General features: G+C 41.3%; 2 protein-coding genes across 2 annotated transcripts in view; one reads left to right on the top strand and one right to left on the bottom strand.

The window, feature by feature from the left end:
* Positions 1–4,046, top strand: part of BBOF1 (basal body orientation factor 1) — a 40,181-nt gene extending 36,135 nt beyond the window's left edge. The window contains exon 12 of the mRNA XM_055304175.1: positions 3,913–4,046. Within this exon, the coding sequence (XP_055160150.1) occupies positions 3,913–3,924 (12 nt within the window). The 3' untranslated portion in view covers positions 3,925–4,046. The remainder of the gene's footprint in view (positions 1–3,912) is intronic.
* Positions 252–22,995, bottom strand: ALDH6A1 (aldehyde dehydrogenase 6 family member A1). The gene is made up of 12 exons (XM_055304174.1): positions 22,857–22,995; positions 13,623–13,679; positions 12,552–12,626; positions 12,214–12,375; positions 11,875–11,953; positions 11,160–11,462; positions 9,000–9,121; positions 6,327–6,516; positions 5,952–6,133; positions 4,410–4,589; positions 4,048–4,146; positions 252–1,118 (listed from the first exon to the last, which is right to left on the bottom strand). Exons 1-12 carry the CDS (start codon positions 22,902–22,904, stop codon positions 1,014–1,016), a joined length of 1,602 nt encoding a protein of 533 aa, XP_055160149.1. The 5' UTR covers positions 22,905–22,995; the 3' UTR covers positions 252–1,013.
* Between the last annotated feature and the right edge of the window lie 50 nt (positions 22,996–23,045).

Here is a 23,045-nt window from a genome sequence, read left to right as displayed (position 1 = left end):
CCAAAGCATTTCTTTTTTACTATTTCATACCCTGAAGAGCCTTGAAATTTCTTAGGCCCCAATCACTCTACATTCAGGGTTCTTTCATTAAAAATTATCACTAATGAGAAATGCAGGCAAGGTAAAAGAACCTAAAAAAATTCGGCAAGTAATATCTGGTTATACTTACTTAAGGCAAGAGTCTTGCACACTTTCATAGCTGGAATACTCCTTGATTTCTGGGCCTAAAAAACTTTTGAAATAGTTTTCTAAAAAAAAAAAAACAATAACTCCATTTGCACCTGAATTAATGACTGAAACATTATTGATTGTTGAAGCCAAATCTGAAATTTAACACTTGGTACACACCACAAAAAGTTGATTTATCCAGTGAGTACTGAGGTATCCTTGAGAAGTGATTTTAGAAGCAGGAACAGTGACGATGATGAATTAGTGGTCATAAATCACTAGGACAAAGTGGCATTCATCGAAAAAGAAAGCAGTTTTCACAACTGTGGGATAAGTAGAAATGGATTATGTCCTGTGTAGTGTGGGTTAAATGAGAGGCTCAGGAAAGCTTGGCAGAGGGGTCTCCCCCCACTGCCATTTATGGAGGGCTGTATTTGAGGAACAACCAAAGGGTGAATTATTTCTGTCCTATTTCCCCATCCAAGAGGTCCTCTTCTAGTTACTGGAAGATCTTCTTTCCATACACTAATCTTCCCTTCCTTCAAGTCATCAGAAAAGGGGAGAACTTCTAGAAAATAGGTCTCAGTTCTCATACCATGTAAGCATTTCACAGTTACAAAAGCTATCTCAGAAGCTGAAGTAAGAAAAGCAAGTGAAAATCTGGTTTCAGAGTTACAGTAGGAGTCTCCTAGAGCTACGCTGCATGGGTTTGATGGTCTTGAGAAAAATTTTAGTTACCAGGTATTCCAGTCCTAGGAATCTGACTTGAGCAAAGTCGGCAAATAAGTTGGTCAAGAATATAGAGAGATTATTCAGGGTGGACTGAGTCTAGAACAAACTTGTTTCTAACGGCCCATGGTAGGCATGACTACGGCAGGCGAGGAAAGAGTGGCATCTTCTTCTTTCCACTGAGAAGTGATGGTCTTAATCTGTGTGTAGAATTGGATGCCCTAAAGAGAACAAAGGGGGAAAAAATAGAGGTAGCATATATTCCTGGGGGTTTCATGATTTTTCTTTGAATCAACTTTTGAAGGAGGTGCTGAAAAGTGCTATTCACATTCCCACTTGAGGAATTGGTGCAACCAAAATCCAACATATTGTTCATTAGATCATCTATCTAAAACATTTAGCATAATACCTCCCACAGAGTAAATAGTCAAACCCTAGCTATTATTGTGTTGAAACTAGTCAAGAGGATCTAAGTGGAAAAATTGAACAATGTAATTTATTAAACTCACAGTTCATTCTGTTCCTAGGGCTTAAAGTCTTGTGCTCTCAGATCTTGGAACATGGCTCAAATCCTGCCTCTCTTCCTTATCAACTGCCATGTAACTTTGGGCCTTAACTGTTATCTATGGCCCAGCATAGTGTTGCTGTGAGGAGAAAATGAAATAACCTACAAACATCCTAGCAAAGTAACTGCTATTCAATAATTGTTAGTTTTTCTCTCAGGAAGGAGAGAAAAACTAACAATTAGGGATGAAATACATGCTATTTCTGACAACTGTCAGTGATAAATAGCTCTATATCTGATGTAATAAAATCCATAACATCTTATAAATCTAAAGTAAAATGTCTGATATTACTCAAAATCACTTCCAAATCACGTATAATGTGAACCAAAAAAATTCAGCATATTTAAGACTATATATATATATGTATGTATGTATATAAACTATATATATATATAGTTTATTTTGTAAGATTAGGTTTGAGTGAAAGAGAATAGACTGATAAGAGCTAAGACAAAAAATACTAGCAAGCTAGGGGCCCCTGGGTGGCTCAGTCAGTTGTGTCTGACTCTTAATTTCAGCTCAGGTCATGATCTCAGGGAGGTGGGATGGAACCCTGCACTCCGTGCAGAGTCTGCTTGTCCCTCTCCCTACCCTTTGCTGCTTCCCTACTCCTCTTAATTACATATATACATACATACATAAATAAATATATATATATTTATACATACATAAATATATATATACATACATATATACATACATACATACCTAAATAAAATCTTTAAAAATACTAGCAAGCCAAAAAAATACTGCTAGAAAAACATTACACTAGCTTGATCAAAGTACTCTTCTAAAATTATTTGACAAAATCTGGACCATGGTACTTTATTGAAAAAAATTGACAGATTATTACCTACTTTCAAGTTTTCTTTCCAGGATGCAAAATAGCAATTTGATCACCTAAGAATTTAAGACTTCAAGCTGTATATGGGGTCAGTCTTTTCCTTCAACCAGAATGATTTACAGTAATTAAACCAAGACAGGGGAGAAAAAAAGCAATAGTTTTACTCTGCTTCCCTGGAAAGAAATTTTTTTTTTTTAAGATTTTATTTATTCATGAGAGACACAGAGAGGCAGAAATACAGGCAGAGGGAGAAGCAGGCTCCCTGCGGGGAGCCTGATGCGGGACTTGATCCCAGGACCCTGGGATCACGACTTGAGCCAAAGGCAGATGCTCAACCACTGAGCGACCCAGGTGCCCCTGGAAAGAAATTTTTCTTAATAGTATCAAACTAGTCAATTACACAAAAGCTGTGACTAATGCACAAAGTGAATAAGCTGCCTCCAAAAAACCAAAATGTTTTCTTAACCAGTTAGTCATACTATTACATTCTGCTATGCAATATGCACTGTTAATTTTTTTTTTTATTTATTTTATGATAGTCACAGAGAGAGAGAGAGAGAGGCAGAGACATAGGCGGAGGGAGAAGCAGGCTCCATGCACCGGGAGCCCGATGTGGGATTCGATCCCAGGTCTCCAGGATCGTGCCCTGGGCCAAAGGCAGGCGCCAAACTGCTGCGCCACCCAGGGATCCCTGCACTGTTAATTTTTAATTGAACTATAAAAGAGATCTGTATAGAAAACATGTAATTTAATTACTGAAGGTTCCAAAATGGCTGTATTACTATGGAGCTACAAAGAAGTTCCACTCACCAATTTGTTCAACACATATTTGAGCACTTGGCTCTGTGCCAGATACTACAGTTAAGAAGTAAATAATAATTATGGTGTGATGAGGACTTCTTATCATGGCTTACACAGCCCGACAGGACTTCCCCTGCCTATCTCTGTATCTTCATCTCTTATCACTCTCTGTGCCCCTGTTTATTTCTGCTCTTTGAAATTGCTGTGCTTCTTCCTGCTTTAGGACATATGTACCTGTTAAAGGATGTGGGGACAGTGATTTAATCTTCCTAATCTTATGAAATATATAGGTACTACTGTTATTCTCATTTTATAGATAAGAAACTTGAGAGACGGTGCATTCTCCCAAAGTCACACAGTTAATAACTGGCAGAGCTGGAATGTGAAACCAGACCACATTCAGTTCCAGATCTCCTTAATTTTTCTTGTTCAGTGATGTATTTATAGTGCCTAGAATAGGGTTTGGTACAAAGAACGTGCTCAGGAAAATTCTTGTAAATGAATAACTTACAAGAGAAAAATGTGCAATGGGAGCACACAATGGCATATCTAACCTAGCTTCAAGGAAGGAGGGTGGTAGTGGTCAGAGGTGATTTTCTGGAGGAGTCCATGCTTTAAACTTAGACAAGACAGATGATTGTTAGATGAAAAAAGGGAGGTAGGAGGAGAGGATCTCAGACAGAGGAAAGGATATACATAAAGGCTTGGACTTCCTCATGTTCTTTCCCCAAAATCTTCCTGCCCTGAGGTATTCAGGAAGCAGCAGCTTTGGCAAAATTTTGTTACTTTTTAAATTTCTTCTAGGGGACCTCCTGACAAGCACTATTGAACGGTGTATGACCCCACAGAAGCTACTTGCAGATCCTTCCTTGCAGAATCCTTGTTCCTGAATATGTTCAAGAAACTTTCTTAGAAGAAAAAACGTTTTCTTACAGTTACCTGTTTGCCATAGAAATTGGTGTCTCCCCTGAAGGAAGATCGAGAGCCGGTGAATGAGAACATTGGCAAAGGCACTGGAATAGGGACATTCACCCCCACCTAAAGCAGAACAAATCCACAACAAATAAAAGGACTCAAACAAAGGAACTCTCCATCTAGGAGCAAAAATGCCTGACATCAGAGAGACCAATTTTAAATACCCGAACTTCTACCCCATCTTGCATCCCATGAACTTTGATTCCTAAGGAAGAAATGGGGCATTACAGGAAATCAGAGGGGCGGTGACTAATCACTTTACCACCTCCCTTAGATAGGAAACAGTACATGGCTACAAGAATCTCCTAAAAATCCTGTTCACAAACCTGTCCAACATCCACCAGGTGGGAATATTTTCGAGCAGTGGCTCCATTGGTGGTGAAGATGGCAGTTCCATTTCCATATGGATTGCTATTTACTATCTTGATGGCTTCATCCAAAGTGTCTGTCTCCAGAACCACAAGAACTGGACCAAAAATCTCCTCTTTGTAACAGGTCATAGTTGGCTGTCAGGAGAGATGCATCCAGAAAAGTTAGTATTTGATGCTTATCTGGTACTTTATTACCCACTGTTTATATGGACAGCTCATGTTAGGAATCTCTCCATTTTTAAACCACCTTTTTAAAAAAGTCCTTTCTTGCTGTGTTCCATCTTCAAGCTGCAAACCAATAAACAACTTGAAATTCCTATTAACTATAAATACACTCCTGTCCTTTAAGCACTGTAGTTTTAGGTCCCATGACCCATCACCGTTTTCCTCTTTATACCTGTAAAACCTGTTTACACAATTGTTATGTTACTGATAGGTTACATGAAAATTCATTTTTCATAAATCAAATATATATCGAAATCACCACAGGAGAGTGTTTCTGTGCTAAACTTAGCTGTGCTAAGTTTCCTTTGCCTCTCAAATGAGTCTGTATAATTATATTTTGATAACAGGTCACATTAAACATTCAAAACATCCTTCACCACTGCAACTAGTCAGCTGTGTTTGTTGCTAATAAGTGGGTTTTTCTCCTATGGTTCTATGACAAGAGGCTTCTTAATCTCTACTATACTTACATTCAACTCTTAATTATTCAGGATTATAGTAGGATTAGTGGGGACATCATGAATTTCAAAAAAAGCCTCCTAACCTCAATTTATTTAGTCATTAATTTTAGCTGAGAGACTTGCAGAGTTTCGATAAATAAAAATTGAGATCAATTCTTTTTCATATCTTTCTGGCGAAGATGCAGCTAAATTTGGGGTGCAGAGTAGATGCTCAATAAATATTGGGTGATTGATTATTGATGGAGACACTGCAATAGCTATAAGCTAGATAGCAAGGAGCAGGAAGAGAAAAACATTAAGTAACAAAAGATAGGGTTGGCAAAATACAGCCTATGGGCTAAATGTGGCTTGCTGCTTGTTTTTGTATAGCTGACAAGCTAAGAATGGTTTCAGTATTTTCTAAATGGCTGCAAAAGAAATCAATCATGACATGAAAAGTTATTTGAAATTAAAATTCCATTGTCTATAAATAAAGGTTAATTTAACAGCCAGACAACATTAATATGCTTTCACACTAAAACGTCAATAGTGAGTAGTTGTGACAGACACTGTATATCCTTGCAAAGCCAAAAATATTTACTATCTAGCCCTTTATGGAAAGTTTGCCAGCCATTGGTAGAGTGGAAGGAGGTTGGGAATCAGGATAGGAGGCTCATTCAGACTCAAGGTAAAATAACTGAGGAATACCAGCAAGAGACAAAGTCTCAGTCATTAAATGGCTTCGTTTATAAATTGGAAGGATGAAATTCCATAGCTCCTAAAATGCTTTTAGTGCTCATATTTGTGAAATAAATAACCCAGAGTTGTTCACCTTGACATTTGAGATGATGGTTGGTCCAACAAAGTTGCCGTTTTCATAGCCTTTCACTTTAATTTTTCGACCATCAAGAAGAATAGATGCTCCTTCCTTTGTTCCACTATCAATCAGATTACAGACTCGCTCTTTGGCCTGGGGGGTTATCAGAGGGCCAAGATCAGCTCCAGGCTGGTCTCCTGTAAAACAACATAAAAGTAAGATCTTCATTATAATAAATTATGACTGTTAACTAAAGATGACTCCAAATGGCAAGTACAGTGGAAAGAGAAGAGTCAACATGATTACTCCCATTGATCAGGCCAATGCTCAAACCAAGAGCTTAATGTCACAGATGCAAAGTCTAAAGGAGCCAGGCAGATAACTGATTACCTGCATTGACTCTCAGGTTTTTGGCACGCTCCACCAACTCTGGCAGCCACTTCTTAGCTTCTCCTACAAGGATTGCTGTGGAAAGAGCCATGCAGCGCTGCCCCGCAGCTCCAAATGCTGCCCCAACTAGCTGGTTCAGGGTATTTTCCTTATTGGCATCTGGCATGACTACTCCATGGTTCTTGGCTCCCTAAGGAAATACAGAGAGTATATGAATCCCCCTTGGCAAAATACAGTTAGGCTAAGAAAATAAGCAAAGAATCTGAGATTTCAAATGGGAATTTAAGGAAAGAGAGAATATACCCTTTGTTGCTTTGAGGCTAGATTTATTATCATTTTGATACTGCTAAAGTCTTGGTAGCACAGAGCGTATCTCCAGGTTACTTTTTTTCTACTTCCTTAGCTGATAAGCTGATATGTGTTTATTTAGATCAAAACCATTACCAAAAAGCAAAACAAAACCTCCAGTCACAAACTGACAAGCTAAGTACTGCATCCAGGAACCAAGGAGAACTCCCTTCTCTTTCCTAAATTAGACAAGAAATAGTCTATTGACTGCTGGGATTTCCAATTATATGAATAGTGATGTAAACAAAGAGCTTGCCAGTAATAATGCCAGTGGCCAGCTGAAAGGTGAACTAGATGGACCTCTTGAATACACCACTTCAAGAACCAAGAACCAAGAGGTTCCCCAAACTGACTTGCTTCCAGATGCATAGCCTCATGAAACATAGCTATGTAGGATAACATGGTCATGTCCATACATGTTTCCAGATACAGTAGTCCCCCCCCCCTTTTCCGTGGATACACTTTTGACAGTTTCAGTCACCCAAAATCAACTGAGGCCTGGAAGCAGATGATCCTCCTGATGCTGTGGCACAACATCATCACCTCACCTTGTTTCATAATGTAGGCATTTTATCATCTCACATCATCATCATCATAAGGGTGAATAAAGTATAATAAGACATTTTGAAGGCAGGAAACAACAAATGTTGGAGAGGATGCGGAGAAAAGGGAACCCTCTTACACTGTTGGTGGGAATGTGAACTGGTGCAGCCACTCTGGAAAACTGTGTGGAGGTTCCTCAAAGAATTAAAAATAGACCTGCCCTACGACCCAGCAATTGCACTGTTGGGGATTTACCCCAAAGATTCAGATGCAATGAAACGCCGGGACACCTGCATCCCGATGTTTCTAGCAGCCATGTCCACAATAGCCAAACTGTGGAAGGAGCCTCGGTGCCCATCGAAAGAGGAATGGATAAAGAAGATGTGGTTTATGTATACAATGGAATATTCCTCAGCCATTAGAAACGACAAATACCCACCATTTGCTTCAACGTGGATGGAACTGGAGGGTATTATGCTGAGTGAAGTAAGTCAATCGGAGAAGGACAAACAGTGTATGTTCTCATTCATTTGGGGAATATGAATAATAGTGAAGGGGAATATAAGGGAAGGGAGAAGAAATGTGTGGGAGATATCAGAAAGGGACACAGAACATAAAGACTTCTAACTCTGGGAAATGAACTAGGGGTGGTGGAAGGGGAGGAGGGCGGGGGGTGGGGGTGAATGGGTGACAGGCACGGAGGGGGACACTTGACAGGATGAGCACTGGGTGTTATTCTGTATGTTGGTAAATTGAACACCAATAAAAATTAATTTATTAAAAAAAAACATTTTGAAAGAGAAGCCGTATTGTTACAGTGTATTGTTAAGATTGTTCTATTTTATTATTATTTCTTACTGTGCCTAGTTTATAAATTAAAATTTGTCATAGATACATATGTATAGGAAAAAATATAGTATACATGGAATTTAGTACTATCCAGTTTCAGGATCCACTGGGGGTCCTGGAAGACATCCCCCAGAGATGAACAGGGACTACTGTACAACTGTAGTGGAGTCCATGAATAGATACCATGTCTGCTACTTAATTTTATCCCATTACACATAGTATATTATTAGACACAGAATATACTCGATAAATCTGTCGTGAACGGGTAGGGACTTAAGTCAAAATGGCCAAGACATTTAGCAATGAAAAGAAATAAGTAGGCATATCAGAAGCAGGTTCCAAGCCTGTACATAGGTGGCTATCATTTCTGCAACATTAACCAAAGGGTGAGAAAGCGGTAATTGAACTTTATATTTAGTATCAAAGAATTAATATGTATTAGGCAAGGAGCTAGTAAGAGAAGAGCAAACTGCAACCAAGGAAACCACACTCACATACAAGGATATTTGGCTCTTTCTAGTACCTTAGATAGCTTGGACTCTCAGGCAAAGCGTATCTTTGACATTATAGTAGTTAGGATATGCCTTGACAGGAAGGAAAGATAAAGCACTAGAAAGCATGGTATGAAGGAAGATACAGGGCCAGAACCAGAATCCAGCTGTTACTGCTAAAGCCCAAAGCATTTGAATAACATTCTTAGGGAGAAAGGTGCCCTTTGTGATCAAGATTAGGCATATAGGATAAAAAGGTAATGAAAGGGACTTAGGATAAAACTCATCACAAGGTTCATGGCTAAAGGGAAGACATTCAGGATGAACTGGAAATAAAAATACACTGGCATTAGAGTGGGAAATAGCCCCTCTGTTGAAGAGCTGTCTGTGGGTAATTTCAATACATATAACAGATTTAGGGGAAAAAGGAACAGGAAGTCACCATATTGGCTTGAACTCTCTTGCCATGTCGCGACCCTCTCTCGAAGATATACTCTCCTGCCTGGTTGGATCCCACGAAACTGATTGCTTTGATATCCGGATGATCACAAATAAAGTTTACAGCTTTAGGAAGAAAATAAATGATTACTACAAAGGAACAAATGGCTGTGGGCTTCTCAACATGGCAAATTTCCCCTTTCCCATTGCTGTGAATGAGAAGCTTCCATACTTTTATTTTTCTATTCTAGATTCCAATTTTGAAGTTCTTTCCATCTCTTAAATTCTTTAAAAAAATGTTTTTATTTATTTTATTTGCGAGAGAGAGAAAGCATCCATGCATGTGTGTGCATGCACATGAGGGGGCGGTGGGCAGGGAGAAGAGGAAGGGGATGAGGTTGGGGAGGAACCCCAAGCAAACTCCCTGCTGAGCACAGAGCCCAATTCAGGGCTCCATCTCACCACCCTGAGATCATGACCTGAGCCAAAAGCAAGAGTGAAGGGGTGGGGATGGCCTGGGTGATGCAGTTGGTTTCAGCTCAGTTCATAATCTCAGGGTTGTGATATTGAGCCCCACATCAGGGTCTGCACCAGCACTTTCTCCTTCTGCCCTTCCTGCTTGTGTTCACTCACTCACTCTCTCAAATGAATAAAAAAATCCTATTCATTTGTGAGGTGGGGTGGGGGGTAGAGAGCAGAGGGAAGGGGCAGAGGAGAGGGAGAAGTAGACTCCCTGCTGGGCAGAGAGCCTGATGTGGGTTTGGATCCCAGGACCTGGAGATCCTGACCTGAGCTGAAGGCAGATGCTTAACCATCCGAGCCACCCAGGTGCCCCTAAAAAAGTCTTTAAAAACAAAAACAAAAATTCCTGTTTTCCTCCAAAATAGCAGCTTTTTTTTTTTTTTAAGATTTTTATTTATTTATTCATAAGAAACACAGAGAGGCAGAGACAGAGGCAGAGGGAGAAGCAGGCTCCGTGCAGGGAGCCCGATGTGGGACTTGATCCCAGGACCGCAGGATCACGTCCTGAGCCAAAGGCAGATGCTGAGCCACCCAGATGTCCCAAAATAGCAGCCTTGGGCAGCCGCGGTGACTCAGCAGTCTAGCGTTGTGGCGCCGTCAGCCCAGGGCCTGATCCTGGAGACCTGGGATCGAGTCCCACATCGGGCTCCCTGCATGGAGCCTGCTTCTCCCTCTGCCTCTGTCTCTCTGTGTGTTTCTCATGAATAAATAAATAAAATCTTTAAAACAAACAAACAAAATAGCAGCCTTTTAATACTCAAGTTGTCCTTTAAGAATGTGGTATGTCCTTAATTGTCACTATATAACCAGGACTCTGGTTGCCACTCTCATACTACTGTGCCCTCATAGGAGCAGCAATATAGCTTAGTATTTAAAAGTAAAAGCCAGGGAACCCTGGGTGGCTCAGAGGTTTAGTGCCTGCGTTCAGCCCAGGGCATGATCCTGGAGTCCTGGGATCAAGGTCCGCATCGGGCTCCCTGCATGGAGCCTGCTTCTCCCTCTGCCTGTGTCTCTGCCTCTCTTTCTCTCTTTCTCTCTCTCTCTCTCTCTCTCTGTCTCTCATGAATAAATAAAAATAAATAAATAATAAAAATAAAAGTAAAAACTAGAGTCAGCTTTCCTGGGTACTTGGCTTTGATAGTTTCTAGCACTGTGACTTTGGGCAAATTACTTAATTTCATTATGCCTCAGTTTTCTTACCTGTAAAATGGAAAAACATTACCTACTTGAGGGATTGTTATAAAGAATAAATGAGATAATATATGAAAGGCACTAGAAACAGTACCTAAAACACAGAAATGCTTTTTAAGTGTTAGCTATTACTACGTGAATTAGAATGTCTTTAAGATCTAGAAATTTTCTCAATATTGAAGAGAAAACTTTATCTTTTATTTGGGTCTTGCCCTAATCCAGACTTCTTTGTCCCAAGGTGTTCTGTAGGGCAAGAAGCATTGCTATTCCTCAATTAGTTACTTTAGCACAGAGATGGCAAACAGTCAACACACATTATCTTCAAACACGGAGATTACTGTTAGTAAATCCCTTCTTCCCTAGGTTCCTCATTCTAAAATATTCCTTTGCCACTCAACACCTTGATTTTTTTGGTAGCCAGATTAAATGTCATGTACAGAAGGGCAGTTACCTTCATGTTGTCCATGGATGATATTCAGTGTCCCATCCGGGGCACCAGAGTCCTGGAGCAGCTTAGCAAGAAGCATGCTTGCTCCAGGAACTCGCTCTGATGGTTTCATCAGGAAGGTATTTCCACACACCATGGCCATGGGAAACATCCAAAGAGGGATCATGGCAGGAAAATTGAATGGAGCAATGCCTGCACATACTCCCAGAGGCAGACGGTAGGAATAAAGGTCCATATCTTTGGTGATGGATGGCATGGTCTCTCCCAGCATGAGAGATGTCACACTGCAGGCATGCTCGACCACCTCTGGAACAGAGAAGTAGTCAGACCACCAGCTCTCCACTGTGTACTACTTAGGTTCGTCATATTCTAGTCATTCCTGAGGATAAAGAATGGCTCAGGCCAATGACACAGGGAAGAAACCTTGATTTGCCCTTCCATGTGAAGGGTATGTGCAAAATGAGATTCTCCAAATGGGGGAAAAAAAGAGAGTGAAATGCATGTACCTACTGGAAGATCAAGTAAAATAAATGAAGCAAACTATTTTCTATGTACCTGAGAAGTATTGTCATTTTCCACAAGTATTAAAAAAGATGTTATGGGATAGCAAAATCTACCTGGAAGAAGCAACCTCCCATTCTGAGATCTTTGCCTCCTATCTTCCCTTTGCTCTTTCCCAAAAGGTTCCTGAACTCCCAAAGAGGGACTCCCAGCTTACGAAGGCCTCGGAATACATCTCCTTCTGCATCAGCGAGGGTCTTCCCTTGTTCCAGTGTGATTAACTTGGCAATTTCTTTCTAGAGAAAAAGCACGCAAATAGAAACCAATGCAAGGATGTGCATTGATTTTAGTTCTTAGGTAGCCAAGGAAGAACAAAAAAGTACAAGTAGTACAAGGGAGAAAGTAGTACAAGGGAGAAGTAGTACAAGGGAGAAAGCCATGATCTATGACTTTCTGGATTATAGAGTTAATGGAGAGCAGCTGAAAGGGCTTCTGTGTGGGTGTGACAAGTATCCTAGGCAACAGTTTGGAAAATGACACCATTCTAATTTCTTACCAAGTTTTCTTTAATGAGTTGTTGATAGCGGAGCAGGACCTGCTGGCGGCTTAACACGGAAGTGTCTGCCCATGCAGGAAAAGCACGTTTGCAAGAAGTAACGGCTGCATCCATTTCAGCCTTGGTGGCCTGAGGAACCCGACCAATGACCTCATTGGTGGCCTGATGGAAAAAAGCAGCACATCATCTTTTGCATCATCATCACCTTCTCCATTTTTCATCTAGTCACAGGGGCAGCATTATGTACTTCACATGACACACACCCAGGTTCCTAACTTCCCACCACATTCCCAGAATTCTGGACTAGTCAGTTTAAATCCCAAAGCAGCTTTGCTTACTGGGTTGTGGATGTCAATCCATTTGTCACTTTTGGATTCAACAAATTTCCCATCAATGAAGAGCTTTACAGTTGGCTGGAAAATAAAAACCCCACAGAACTTTATATTAGTTCATTGCTTCTCTCTCCTTCACAAAGAGGAAGGAATTCAGGGTTGATAAATGAATCATCTGTTCTCTAGAAATGTTACCACTAGGAAAGAGATACACGGTGTACTTGTCTATAGGCTTAAGATGTGGCTGAGCCTCTATTATGATCTCTCTTAAGAAAGGAAACTTCCTTGATAATCACAGTGTGGAACTTTACGTCACTATGAAGCTTACACTAAAAAAGTAGTAGCTTCTGTGTTAACAAAGACTAGCTCATAAGGCTTGTTGGCCAGCTGACTTTCTATCCTCTCACCATGAGCATGTATTACCTTTGTGATAAAAAGTTGTTTTGTTTTTTTAATATTTTTGTGTGTAGTTTTTCTAAGAAGTAGCTTGCTTACATTAAATTTTCAGAGGGGGCTGTGGACTAAAAAATGTGAAGGACTACTGTGTTACAGTGTGTGCTTGTAAATAAAAAGGATTTTGAGCACCTATCCTTATTAGATTCTAGATACTGCAAATGGCTGACAGTTTTATAAAAACAACTTATAAAGATTGTGAAGAGGACAACTATCTGGCAGAATCAATAAAACCTCTAGAAGCCATGAAAATGTATTTTTTGACATAGTAATCTTACCTCAGAAAGGAAATTATCTAAAAGAAGGAAAAAAAACTATATAAATGTTTGCATTATAATATTGAAAAATTGAATCAATCTAAGATATGGGAAAATTTTTAGTTAATTATGGCTATATATATTTGGCAGAATATTATGCAGCCATTAAAAATAGTAAGTATAAAGAGCATTTTGCAATACTGAAAATGTTTATGACATAATTAAAATAATACTAGATAAGAAAACCAAGAGAGAAAATTTCACATATATTCTTGTCACAAATTTGTAAAGAAAGTAAATGGGAAAAATCCCAAAATTATACTGTATTCCTTCTTGGAAATACAACTTCAGTGCCAAATAAACTTACCACTGAAGAAGAGAAGGAGTATGCTGGATACCAAGTGGAATTCACCTTGGAAGAGACCTGTGAGGTAAAAGAATGATTATTTTGATGAGAGCAGAAAATTATTAAAGACTTAGCAAATAGCTACTATATACTTAACATTACACTAGTTACTGTAGGTATATGGAAGAGGACTTGGTATTTGCTCTTAATGGTCATACAGTCTTTTTTTTTTTAATTTTTATTTATTTATTTATGATAGTCACACACACACACACACAGAGAGAGAGAGAGAGAGAGAGAGGCAGAGACACAGGCAGAGGGAGAAGCAGGCTCCATGCACCGGGAGCCCGATGTGGGATTCGATCCCGGGTCTCCAGGATCGCGCCCTGGGCCAAAGGCAGGCGCTAAACCGCTGCGCCACCCAGGGATCCCGGTCATACAGTCTTTAAAGAGAAATGATAACAGTCTATGAGGTACAGCAAACTATGAGAAAATAATAATCCATAATGATCATGTCCTCAATTTCCAGGAGAGTCCTGATTTAAAAATATGTTTTTATTAGACCATATTTTCCTAATTTTTGGCCTGAAAAATGTCATCACCACAGATCCTAATATGAAAATTCTTAGATGGTATTTAACACAATAGGTGTCATATGTCTGATAGTACATAACCAAGTGTCAAAGGTAGTATAATATGCCCATATAAATATTTATTTTTTTAAAGATTTTATTTAATTATTCATGACAGAGGGGGGGCGGTGGGCAGAGACACAGGCAGAGGGAGAAGCAGGATCCATGCAGGGAGCCTGACATGGGACTCGATCCTGGGTCTCCAGGATCACGCCCTGGGCTGAAGGCAGTGCTAAACCACTGAGCCACCCGGGCTGCCCCCATATAAATATTTAAACACAAATGCTCATAGCAGTTGTAATAGCCCAAAACTTAGCAACAACCTAAATGTCCACTATTGAATGGGTGAATAGGGAACCTAATGAGGTATATCCATACACTAAAATAATACTCAGCAATGGAAAGGAACTATTATACATGCAATAACATCGATAACTACAACAATTATACTGGGTGAAAGAAATCAGACAAAACAGTACACACTATACAATTCCATTTATATAAAACTAGAAAATGCAAATGAACCTATAGGGTGAGAAAGCAGATCAGTGGCTGCCTGGGGATGATGGAGGAAGTACAGAAGACAGAGTAAAAAGAAAACATTTTGTGATGGATATGTCCACTATCTTGATTGTGATGATGTTTTCACAGGCATATGCAAATATAAAACTTATCAAATGAAATACCCTAAATATGTACAGTTTATGTCAATTTTACTTCAAGAAAGCTGTTTTAAAAAATGCCACATGTACCTTATAGGAAAAGAATGTACTATATAGTTAAGATTTAATAGGCTATAATCAGCATGTTGGAGGGAGAGGGGTCAGTTACAATAAAATAATCCCTCATTTGTATATATGCTATGGAAGTTGATTTAAGAAATATTCAAAGACAAATATATCAAATTCAGAAAACAAACATTTAGAATGGGATATAAAGGAAAACTGCAATCTAATAATCTTTTATCTTGTCTGAAGACAGACACATTAACCAAAGTGTTTAGGGCTAAACGAGGTACAAGAATTTGTGTTCCTGCAGAACCAACCAGGGGAAAGGATGCAGGTCCTTTGGGCCAGCAGACAATTCTTCCAAATGCCTCATCTACTTCCTCTCCCATTCCCCACAAAAACTTTCAAACCATCAACACTCTTCTGGAGCCCACCATGTCTTATTTATAGCAATGTTCCCAACACCAACATGTTACCTGCTACATAGTAGGTGTTTAATAAACATCTACAGTACACTGTATGTTAGCCACTGGATGGCTAACTGCCCCCACCCCAGACTAGGTTAGCAGCCAGTACTAACCCTATCAGGTTTTTCTGTCTTAGTTGTAATTGCCTGGGTATTTGTTGCCTAAAAGGCTGAAGTTTGGGCAGCCTGGTGGCTCAGCGGTTTAGTGACGCCTTCAGCCCAGGACCTGATCCTGAAGACCCGGGATTGAGTCCCACGTCAGGATCCCTACATAGAGCCTGCTTCTGTCTCTGCCTCTCTCACTCTGTGTGTGTGTGCGTGTCTCTCATGAATAAATAAAATCTAAAAACAAACAAACAAAAAGGCTGAAGTTCCATTAAGGTAGGCACTACATCTGACTTGTTCACCTACTTTACAATTGTTATGGTCAAGATTGTCCCAATATGGAAAATAGCAAGTTGTTGGTGCTCATTCGATGTTACTTTTATATTATTATACTTTTTGCTCTCACTCCTTGCTATTTCAAAACTTTTCTTATCTCCTTATTATTATCTCTTATCTCCTTGCTATCTCTATCTCCCTGCTACTTATTTGCTCTTATTCCTTGCTATTTTTTTTAAGATTTTTATTTATTCATGAGAGACACACACAGAGAGGCAGAGACATAGGCAGAGGGAGAAGCAGGCTCCATGCAGGGAGCCGGACATGGGACTCGATCCTGGGTTTCCAGGATCACACCCTGGGCCAAAGGCAGGCACTAAACCGCTGAGCCACCCAAGCATCCCAATTCCTTGCTATTTCAAAGCTTATCTCACTCCTTGCTATTTCAGAACTTACTCTCTTAAAATTTCCAACCCTGGGGACACCTGGGTGGCTCAGTGGTTGAGCATCAGCCTTTGGCTCAGGGTGCAATCCTGCAGTTTAAAAAAAAAAAAAATTCTAACCCTACTGCTTCCCCTCTCTTAAGAGCTGACCTTTGTTTTTTCTACTTCAGAGGGATTGGAAACCATCAGATGAGAACTTTAACTTCCTACTAGCAAATCTACAAAACTGACCTATACCCATCCTTTTTTCCTCCCTTTCTCTCACTCTCCCTCTCTCTCTTTTAAAGATTTATTTACTTGTGTGTGTGAGAGAGTGCATGGTGGGGCAAGGAGGGGGAGAGAGAGAGGGAGAAGCAGACTCTCTGCTTAGAACAGTCTGGTGTGGGCCTTGATCCCAGGACCCTGAGACCATGACCTGAGTCACAGGCAGACATTTAACCGACTGAGCCACCCAGGCGCCCCTTTTCCTCCTTTCTTCTTACAAGGAAGCAGGTAGCTAGCAAGCTCGGTGGGGAAAAAGTGACTGAAAGACTGAAGTGCACAACTAGTATCTGTGGACTAACTGAAGAGGTTCCTCTGCACCTGTGCTCTAAAACCCACCTTTCCTGCCCCTCCCACCCAGACACATCAATTATCCTTTCTTTTTTTTTTAATTTTTAATTTTTATTTTTTATTTATTTATGATAGAGAGAGAGAGAGGCAGAGGGAGAAGCAGGCTCCATGCACCGGGAGCCCGACGTGGGATTCGATCCCGGGTCTCCAGGATCGCGCCCTGGGCCAAGGGCAGGCGCTAAACCGCTGCGCCACCCAGGGATCCCTCAATTATCCTTTCTTTCCTGAAACTTAAACATCTCTCCATCCAATAGCAAGGATTCTCTTTGCTAATTACCTTTAATTTCCTCATTCCCCACGAACCTTTCAGTCTACTCCAACCTTCATGACCAAACACCAGTGACTTCCTACATCCCTTGGGTTCTTCCCAGTCTTCCTATACTTGATTTTTCATGCCCTTTTCACTTGTCTTCAGGGATGTCCTGATGTCTCTTCTGACACATCTCTGCCTTCTGTGATTAGTCCTCTGCTACCTGGCCACTAACTATTTAAATTCAAGGTTTCGTCCTAGGCTGCCTTTTCCTATTCTGCACATTCTCCCTGGATGATTTCATCAACTCCTGTGGCTTGATGATCTAGATTCTGATGATGCCCAAATCTGTAGTTCTTAGCCAGCTCTTCCTCTTCAGATAACACCCACCCAACTGTCTTCACTATGCCTTTACCTTGGTGTTATTCAGGTACATATTGAAAAAGTGGAAGTCCTCACCTTTCTCTCATCAAGCTGCCTGGCTTTCTCTATCCCACCTTTCAGTGAAGGGGGCCACTATTCACCTAAGTTGCCCAAGAAGAAACCTGAATGTCTCCACAGTTCCTCCCTCTCTCTCCACAGTGAATCAAACAATTCCTGGCAATCTGTCTTCCTAGAAGTCTTTGGAACACAGACCTTATTCTCTACCCATCCTGCCATCCCCATAGTCTCTATCATCATTGTTTCTCACCTAGACTTAACTGTTTCCTAACAGATCTCTCAACCTCCAATCTTAAGCTTGCTGAATCTAGTTTCCTACCCTAAGCCAGAGAGGTTTTCTAAAACACAAATCTGGGCAGATTACTCTTTTTTTTTTAAGATTTTATTTATTTATTTATGAGAGAGAGAGACAGAGACAGAAACAGAAACACAGACAGAGGGAGAAGCAGGCTCCATGCAGGGAGCCTGACTGACTGGATCCCCAGTCTCCAGGATCACACCCTGGGCTGAAGGTGGTGCTAAATCACTGAGTCACATGGGCTGCCCAGGGCAGATTACTCTCTTGTTTAAAAAGCTCTAATGGCTTTCCTCTGTTTTTAGATAAAGACTAATCTTGATGTTGCTTAGAAGACTTCACCTCAAGTTTCATAGCTGGCCTTTCCTCCTTGCTGTATATGCTCTAGGCATTTTGGAACATGTTTTGTGTTCTGTGTACATGCTGTCCCTTCTTGCCTGGAATTGTTTCATCCCATTTGCTTGGGTCTCTCCTAGTCCTTAGCCCCTTACTTAGCCATCACTTTGGGTATCAGTGCAGGTCAGTTTTGTATGTCTGGTAGTAGGTAGCTGAGGGAGTTCTCAACTGATGGTTTCTGTAATCTCCAAAGTAGGAAAAGACAAAGTTAACTTCTGAGAGTGAAAGCAGAAGTAGCAGAGTCAGAAGCTTTTAAGTCAAAATATCAAGTCTAGACCAAGCACCTAATTATTAGGTCTCTCTCTCCTTAAAGATCACTAGATGGCTGTGTCCTCAGCCCCTGACACCATTCCTGAAATAGAGTAAGCATTCAATAACATTTTTTGCAGAATGAAAGAATGAGTACTTACCAAGCGATCAGTTAGTATTATGTTTCATGCATACTCTCTTACAAGGCAGAAAATGTATAGATCAGCCAATGAGCATTCTAAACCAGTTAATTTTACTTTTTTACTTATACACAACTTCCCTGACATCAAGAGGGCATGAAAGGAACTGCATGTGGCATAACAAAACATTAGTATAGAGTTTTTGACAGGTTGGGTCTCCTATCTTCATTTCCCAAGAAACACTCATTAGCACTGTTGCTGAAGAAAGTATCCTCCATCCCGTCACAGCAAAATTCTTCCTCTCTTGGTGTTTATGTCATACTTGCTATTTCCTTTATCAGGCACTCCCTTGCACTCCCTTTTCCCTTTGGCTGAAGGTCTGTTAGTCTTGCAAAAGTCAAGCCTGGAGCGAATTCTTTTAGAATCTTTTCCTGAATGGACAGGTTGAGTTTGGGATAGTTTCCCTACACCCCTGCAGTTGTCTGTGCACTATCATTGAGTTATAACAGAGGAGTTTTCTTTTCTTTATTTATTCATGAGAGACAGAGAGAGAGAGAGGCAGAGGGAGAAGCAGGCTTCATGCAGGGAGCCTGATGTGGGACTCGATTCCAGGTCTCCAGGATCAGGCCCTGGGCTGAAGGCGGCACTAAACCGCTGAGCCACTAACAGAGGAGTTTTCAGTGATTGTTTTACTTACCTCTCCTTTCCCAAAGCCTGGGGACAGTGCCTGACACAAAAAGAGATACCAAAACTTAAGTCCTGAATTCTTAGCCCCATCTGTCACTAGCTGGAAGACCCTGGAGTGTCAGGTAATTTACTTAAGTGTCAGGTAATTTACTTCATTATAATCATGAATCCCAATCTTCACAAATATTCTTAAAAACCAGAAAGTGGTGGAGCTTGGCAGGTGGGGGTGGGTGGGCTGGGTGGCAGTCAGTAGAGCACCTACTCTTGGTTTTGGCTCAAGTCATGATCGCACAGGCATGAGATCAAGCCCCGCATTGGGCTCCATGCTCAGTGTGGAGTCTGCTTGAGAGTCTCCCTGTTCTTCTGCCCCTCGCCCTACTTGTTCTCTCTCTCTTTCTCTGAAATAAATAAATCTAAAAAAAAAAACAAAAACAACAAACAAACAAAAAAACAAGAAGGTGGTGAAGGTGGGAAAGAAAGCAAGTGTGATTGTAAACCCTGTACTCTTTAAAGCACATCTCAGAGGCAAATCACAGAGTCTCTTTAAGACTGGTTTTCTTGGGACGCCTGGGTGGCTCAGCGGTTGAGCCTCTGCCTTCAGCCCAGGCCATGATCCTGGAGTCCTGGGATCGAGTCCCACATCAGGCTCCCTGCATGGAGCCTGCTTTTCCCTCTGTCTGTGTTGTGTCTCTGCCTCTTTCTGTGTGTCCCTCATGAATAAATAAATAAAATCTAAAAAAAAAAAAAAAAAAAAAAGACTGGTTTTCTTATCTCTGAATATGAGTGATAAACCCATTGTAAGTTGAAAATGCATTTAATATACCCAACCTACCAAATGAACATCACAGCTTAGCCTAGCCTAGCTTAAACATGTTCATGTTACATTAGCCTACAGTTGGGCAAAATCATCTAACACAATTACTATTTTATAATGAAGTGTTGAATATCTAATGCAATGAACTGAATACTGTTTCTGAAAGTGAAAAAAAGAATGATTGTATGGGTACAGAATAGTTATAAGTGTATCAATTGTTTAACCTGGTGATCATGTGGCTGACGGAGTGCTGCCCAGCATCCCCTCAAGACTATCATACTGCATTTCACTGGTATGCAAAGGGCATAAAAACTCAAAATTCCAAATACAGTTTCTACTGAAGGCATACTGCTTTCACACCACTGTAAAATCAGAAAGTTTTAAGTTGAGCTATCGAACATCAAGCACCATATGTACTTAAAATTACTGAAAACACAAGCTCTTTCCTTTATAGACCCTTTTGATGATGCTCTGAAATTCATGACTGTCAGAATCTAGACTACTTTTTTTTTTAAAGATTTTATTATTTGAGAGAGAGCAAGAATGAGATAGCAGGAGCAGAGGGAGGGGCAGAGGGAGCTGGAGAAGTAGGCTCCTGATGTGGGACTTGATCTCAGGACCCTGGGTTCATGATCTGAGTCAAAGGCAGATGCTTAACCAACTGAGCCACCCAGGCACCCCCTAGACTACTCTTTATCAGAGTTTCATGTTACAGTTGTTCCTCTTTGGCTAAAGATTACCATTTCTGTTCTTTTTCAGGTCAACTCAGAAGTTTCTTCAAATGAATCTGAAAATAGAGTCTGTGTCCAAAATAAAGTGCATAGGAAGGATGATTCTTCTCCTTGATTTAAAGGACAAAATAGTTGTTTTTTTTTGTTGTTGTTGTTGTTTTTTAAGTAGGAAGAGGGTTGTGGAGGAGAGAGAGAGAATCTTAAGCAGGCTCCAATCCCACCATGGAAACTTGATCCCACAACCCTGAGCCAAAATGATTTGGATGCTTAACCAACTGAGACACCCAGGTATCCCAGGACAAAATATCTTCTTACGGCTATTAATGACTCACTGTGATGGTGAGGAGGCAAAGGAAAAAGGTCAATTTTGGTAAAAGATTTCAAGGATAAGTTGGTAATGGAAATTATAGGGTAGAAACTTTGTTATCTGTACTACTAAAAAAAGATACTAGAAAAATAGAACTTGGATCACTGCAACCTGGTTAAGTATTAATATTATCTAAAAGTCCAGCAATATGGAGGAAGAAGTTCCCAGGCTGGATTTAACAAGTAAGAAGGGCAATGTTGTTTCTTGTAGGGTGGAGAATGTTTCTGGCAGTAAATCTTGCCTCCTAAGTCCTCGCTAGGCTGTGAAAACTGGGGAAGGACTATGAAGAGAGTTAGAAACCACAGGCCTCAGGCATGCAACTCCTGGTAGAACCTCTCCCCTTAGGCTAGCTTCAGAAAGGGCCTAATCCCCACCATGGGCAAGAGTTGAGGGTGTGTTGGCACACTAAGAGCTAACTTTGGGCTAGGAACTTAGAATTAACACTTCCTGTTTCTTTTTTTCTTTTAGATTTTATTTATTTATTCATGAGAGACACACAGTGAGAGGCAGAGACATAGGCAGAAGGAGAAGCAGGCTCCCTTCCAGGAGGCCTGATGTGGGACTTGATCCCAGGACCCCAGGATCATGCCCTGAGCCAAAGGCAGATGCTCCACCACTGAGCCACCCAGGTGCCCCCCTTTTTATTTTCAATCACCTGTTTTAGAGATGCTTATCACTTCATTCTTCTATCATTTTTTTATTTATTTTATTTTTTTTATTTTTTTAATTTTTATTTATTATTTATGATAGTCAGAGAGAGAGGGAGAGAGAGAGAGAGAGAGGCAGAGACACAGGGAAAAGCAGGCTCCATGCACCGGGAGCCCGACGTGGGATTCGATCCCGGGTCTCCAGGATCGCGCCCTGGGCCAAGGGCAGGCGCTAAACCGCTGCGCCACCCAGGGATCCCCTTTTTTTTTTTTTTAAGAGATGTTTAGTCCCTGGCATGTGCTTGGGACATCATGGTAGCATAACTATGCGTCCTTATTTACCACCAACATGAATAATGTAACTTTGCTAAAGGTCTAACCAAGTCTTAGCAGGAAAAGGCCAGTCTACAGCCCGTGGAAAATACAAAGAGGGAAAACAGCTCAGCGAATAGCTGCTTTGGGGGGAAAACCTGGTGTACGCTTTCTAGAAGGAGATTCAAAGTTCATGTACTGACCCTCCCCCTCGTGTGCTTCCTTCCCTTACCATGGATTACAGACAGTGAGGTAGGGTGGGGGGAAGGGAACAATCTGGTCGCTCTGGGCAGGGGAAGGTGACCAGAAGAGGGAATTTCTGGTGAGAGAGAGGTGACTGGCACGGAGGTGAAAGGGAATCACGGTCAGGGAACGACAAGAAGTGCGGGTAAGAGTGACTGACTGCAGAGGCAGGCAGGGCCGAAGGAGGAGAGTGGGCCCAAGCCAGATAAGGAGAGCCTTCAGAGTAAAAGGGCAGCGGGCCAGGGGTGACAGTCCAGGATCCAACGAGGGCGGGTAAGAAGTGAGGGGTGGGACAGGGGGGCCGCGCGCGTCCGGTGGGAACAGAAAGGTCGGCTAAGAAGTGGGGTTCTTTTGGCTAAGATTGTGGACGGAAAGGACGCAATTCCTAGCTTCGCGATCCCTCCTTCCCACGCTCACTCGCCTGCAGGATCCGTGCGCGCATTGCCGCCGCCGCCACGACCGCCGCCATGGTCCTCAGCCGCCTCTCACCCTCCTCTACGCGCCCCTACTGCGGGTGACTCCCCAGAAGCTCCAGGCCGCGCAGGCCTAGCCCCTCCATCCTGCCGCACCGCTTCATTGGTGGACGAGGCTATTTTCTTTAGCCAATCAC

This window comes from Nyctereutes procyonoides, unplaced genomic scaffold, assembly GCF_905146905.1.
Source record: "Nyctereutes procyonoides isolate TBG_1078 unplaced genomic scaffold, NYPRO_anot_genome, whole genome shotgun sequence".
Classification (NCBI taxonomy): domain Eukaryota; kingdom Metazoa; phylum Chordata; class Mammalia; order Carnivora; family Canidae; genus Nyctereutes; species Nyctereutes procyonoides.
Note: the sequence above shows the minus strand (reverse complement) of the source record. Positions and strands in the feature narration are given on the sequence as shown.

Bases quoted from the DNA above. Each gene is read 5' to 3' on its own strand.
- ALDH6A1 (XM_055304174.1), bottom strand. From the start codon at position 22,904: ATGGCGGCGGTCGTGGCGGCGGCGGCAATGCGCGCACGGATCCTGCAG. The intron at 4,590-5,951 runs GTGAACAACTCT...CTCTCCTGACAG, and splicing joins CCATCATCTCAAATGTCAAG to CCAACTATGACCTGTTACAA. The intron at 4,147-4,409 runs GTTTGTGAACAG...GTTCTGCTTTAG, and splicing joins ACCTGGTGGATGTTGGACAG to GTGGGGGTGAATGTCCCTAT.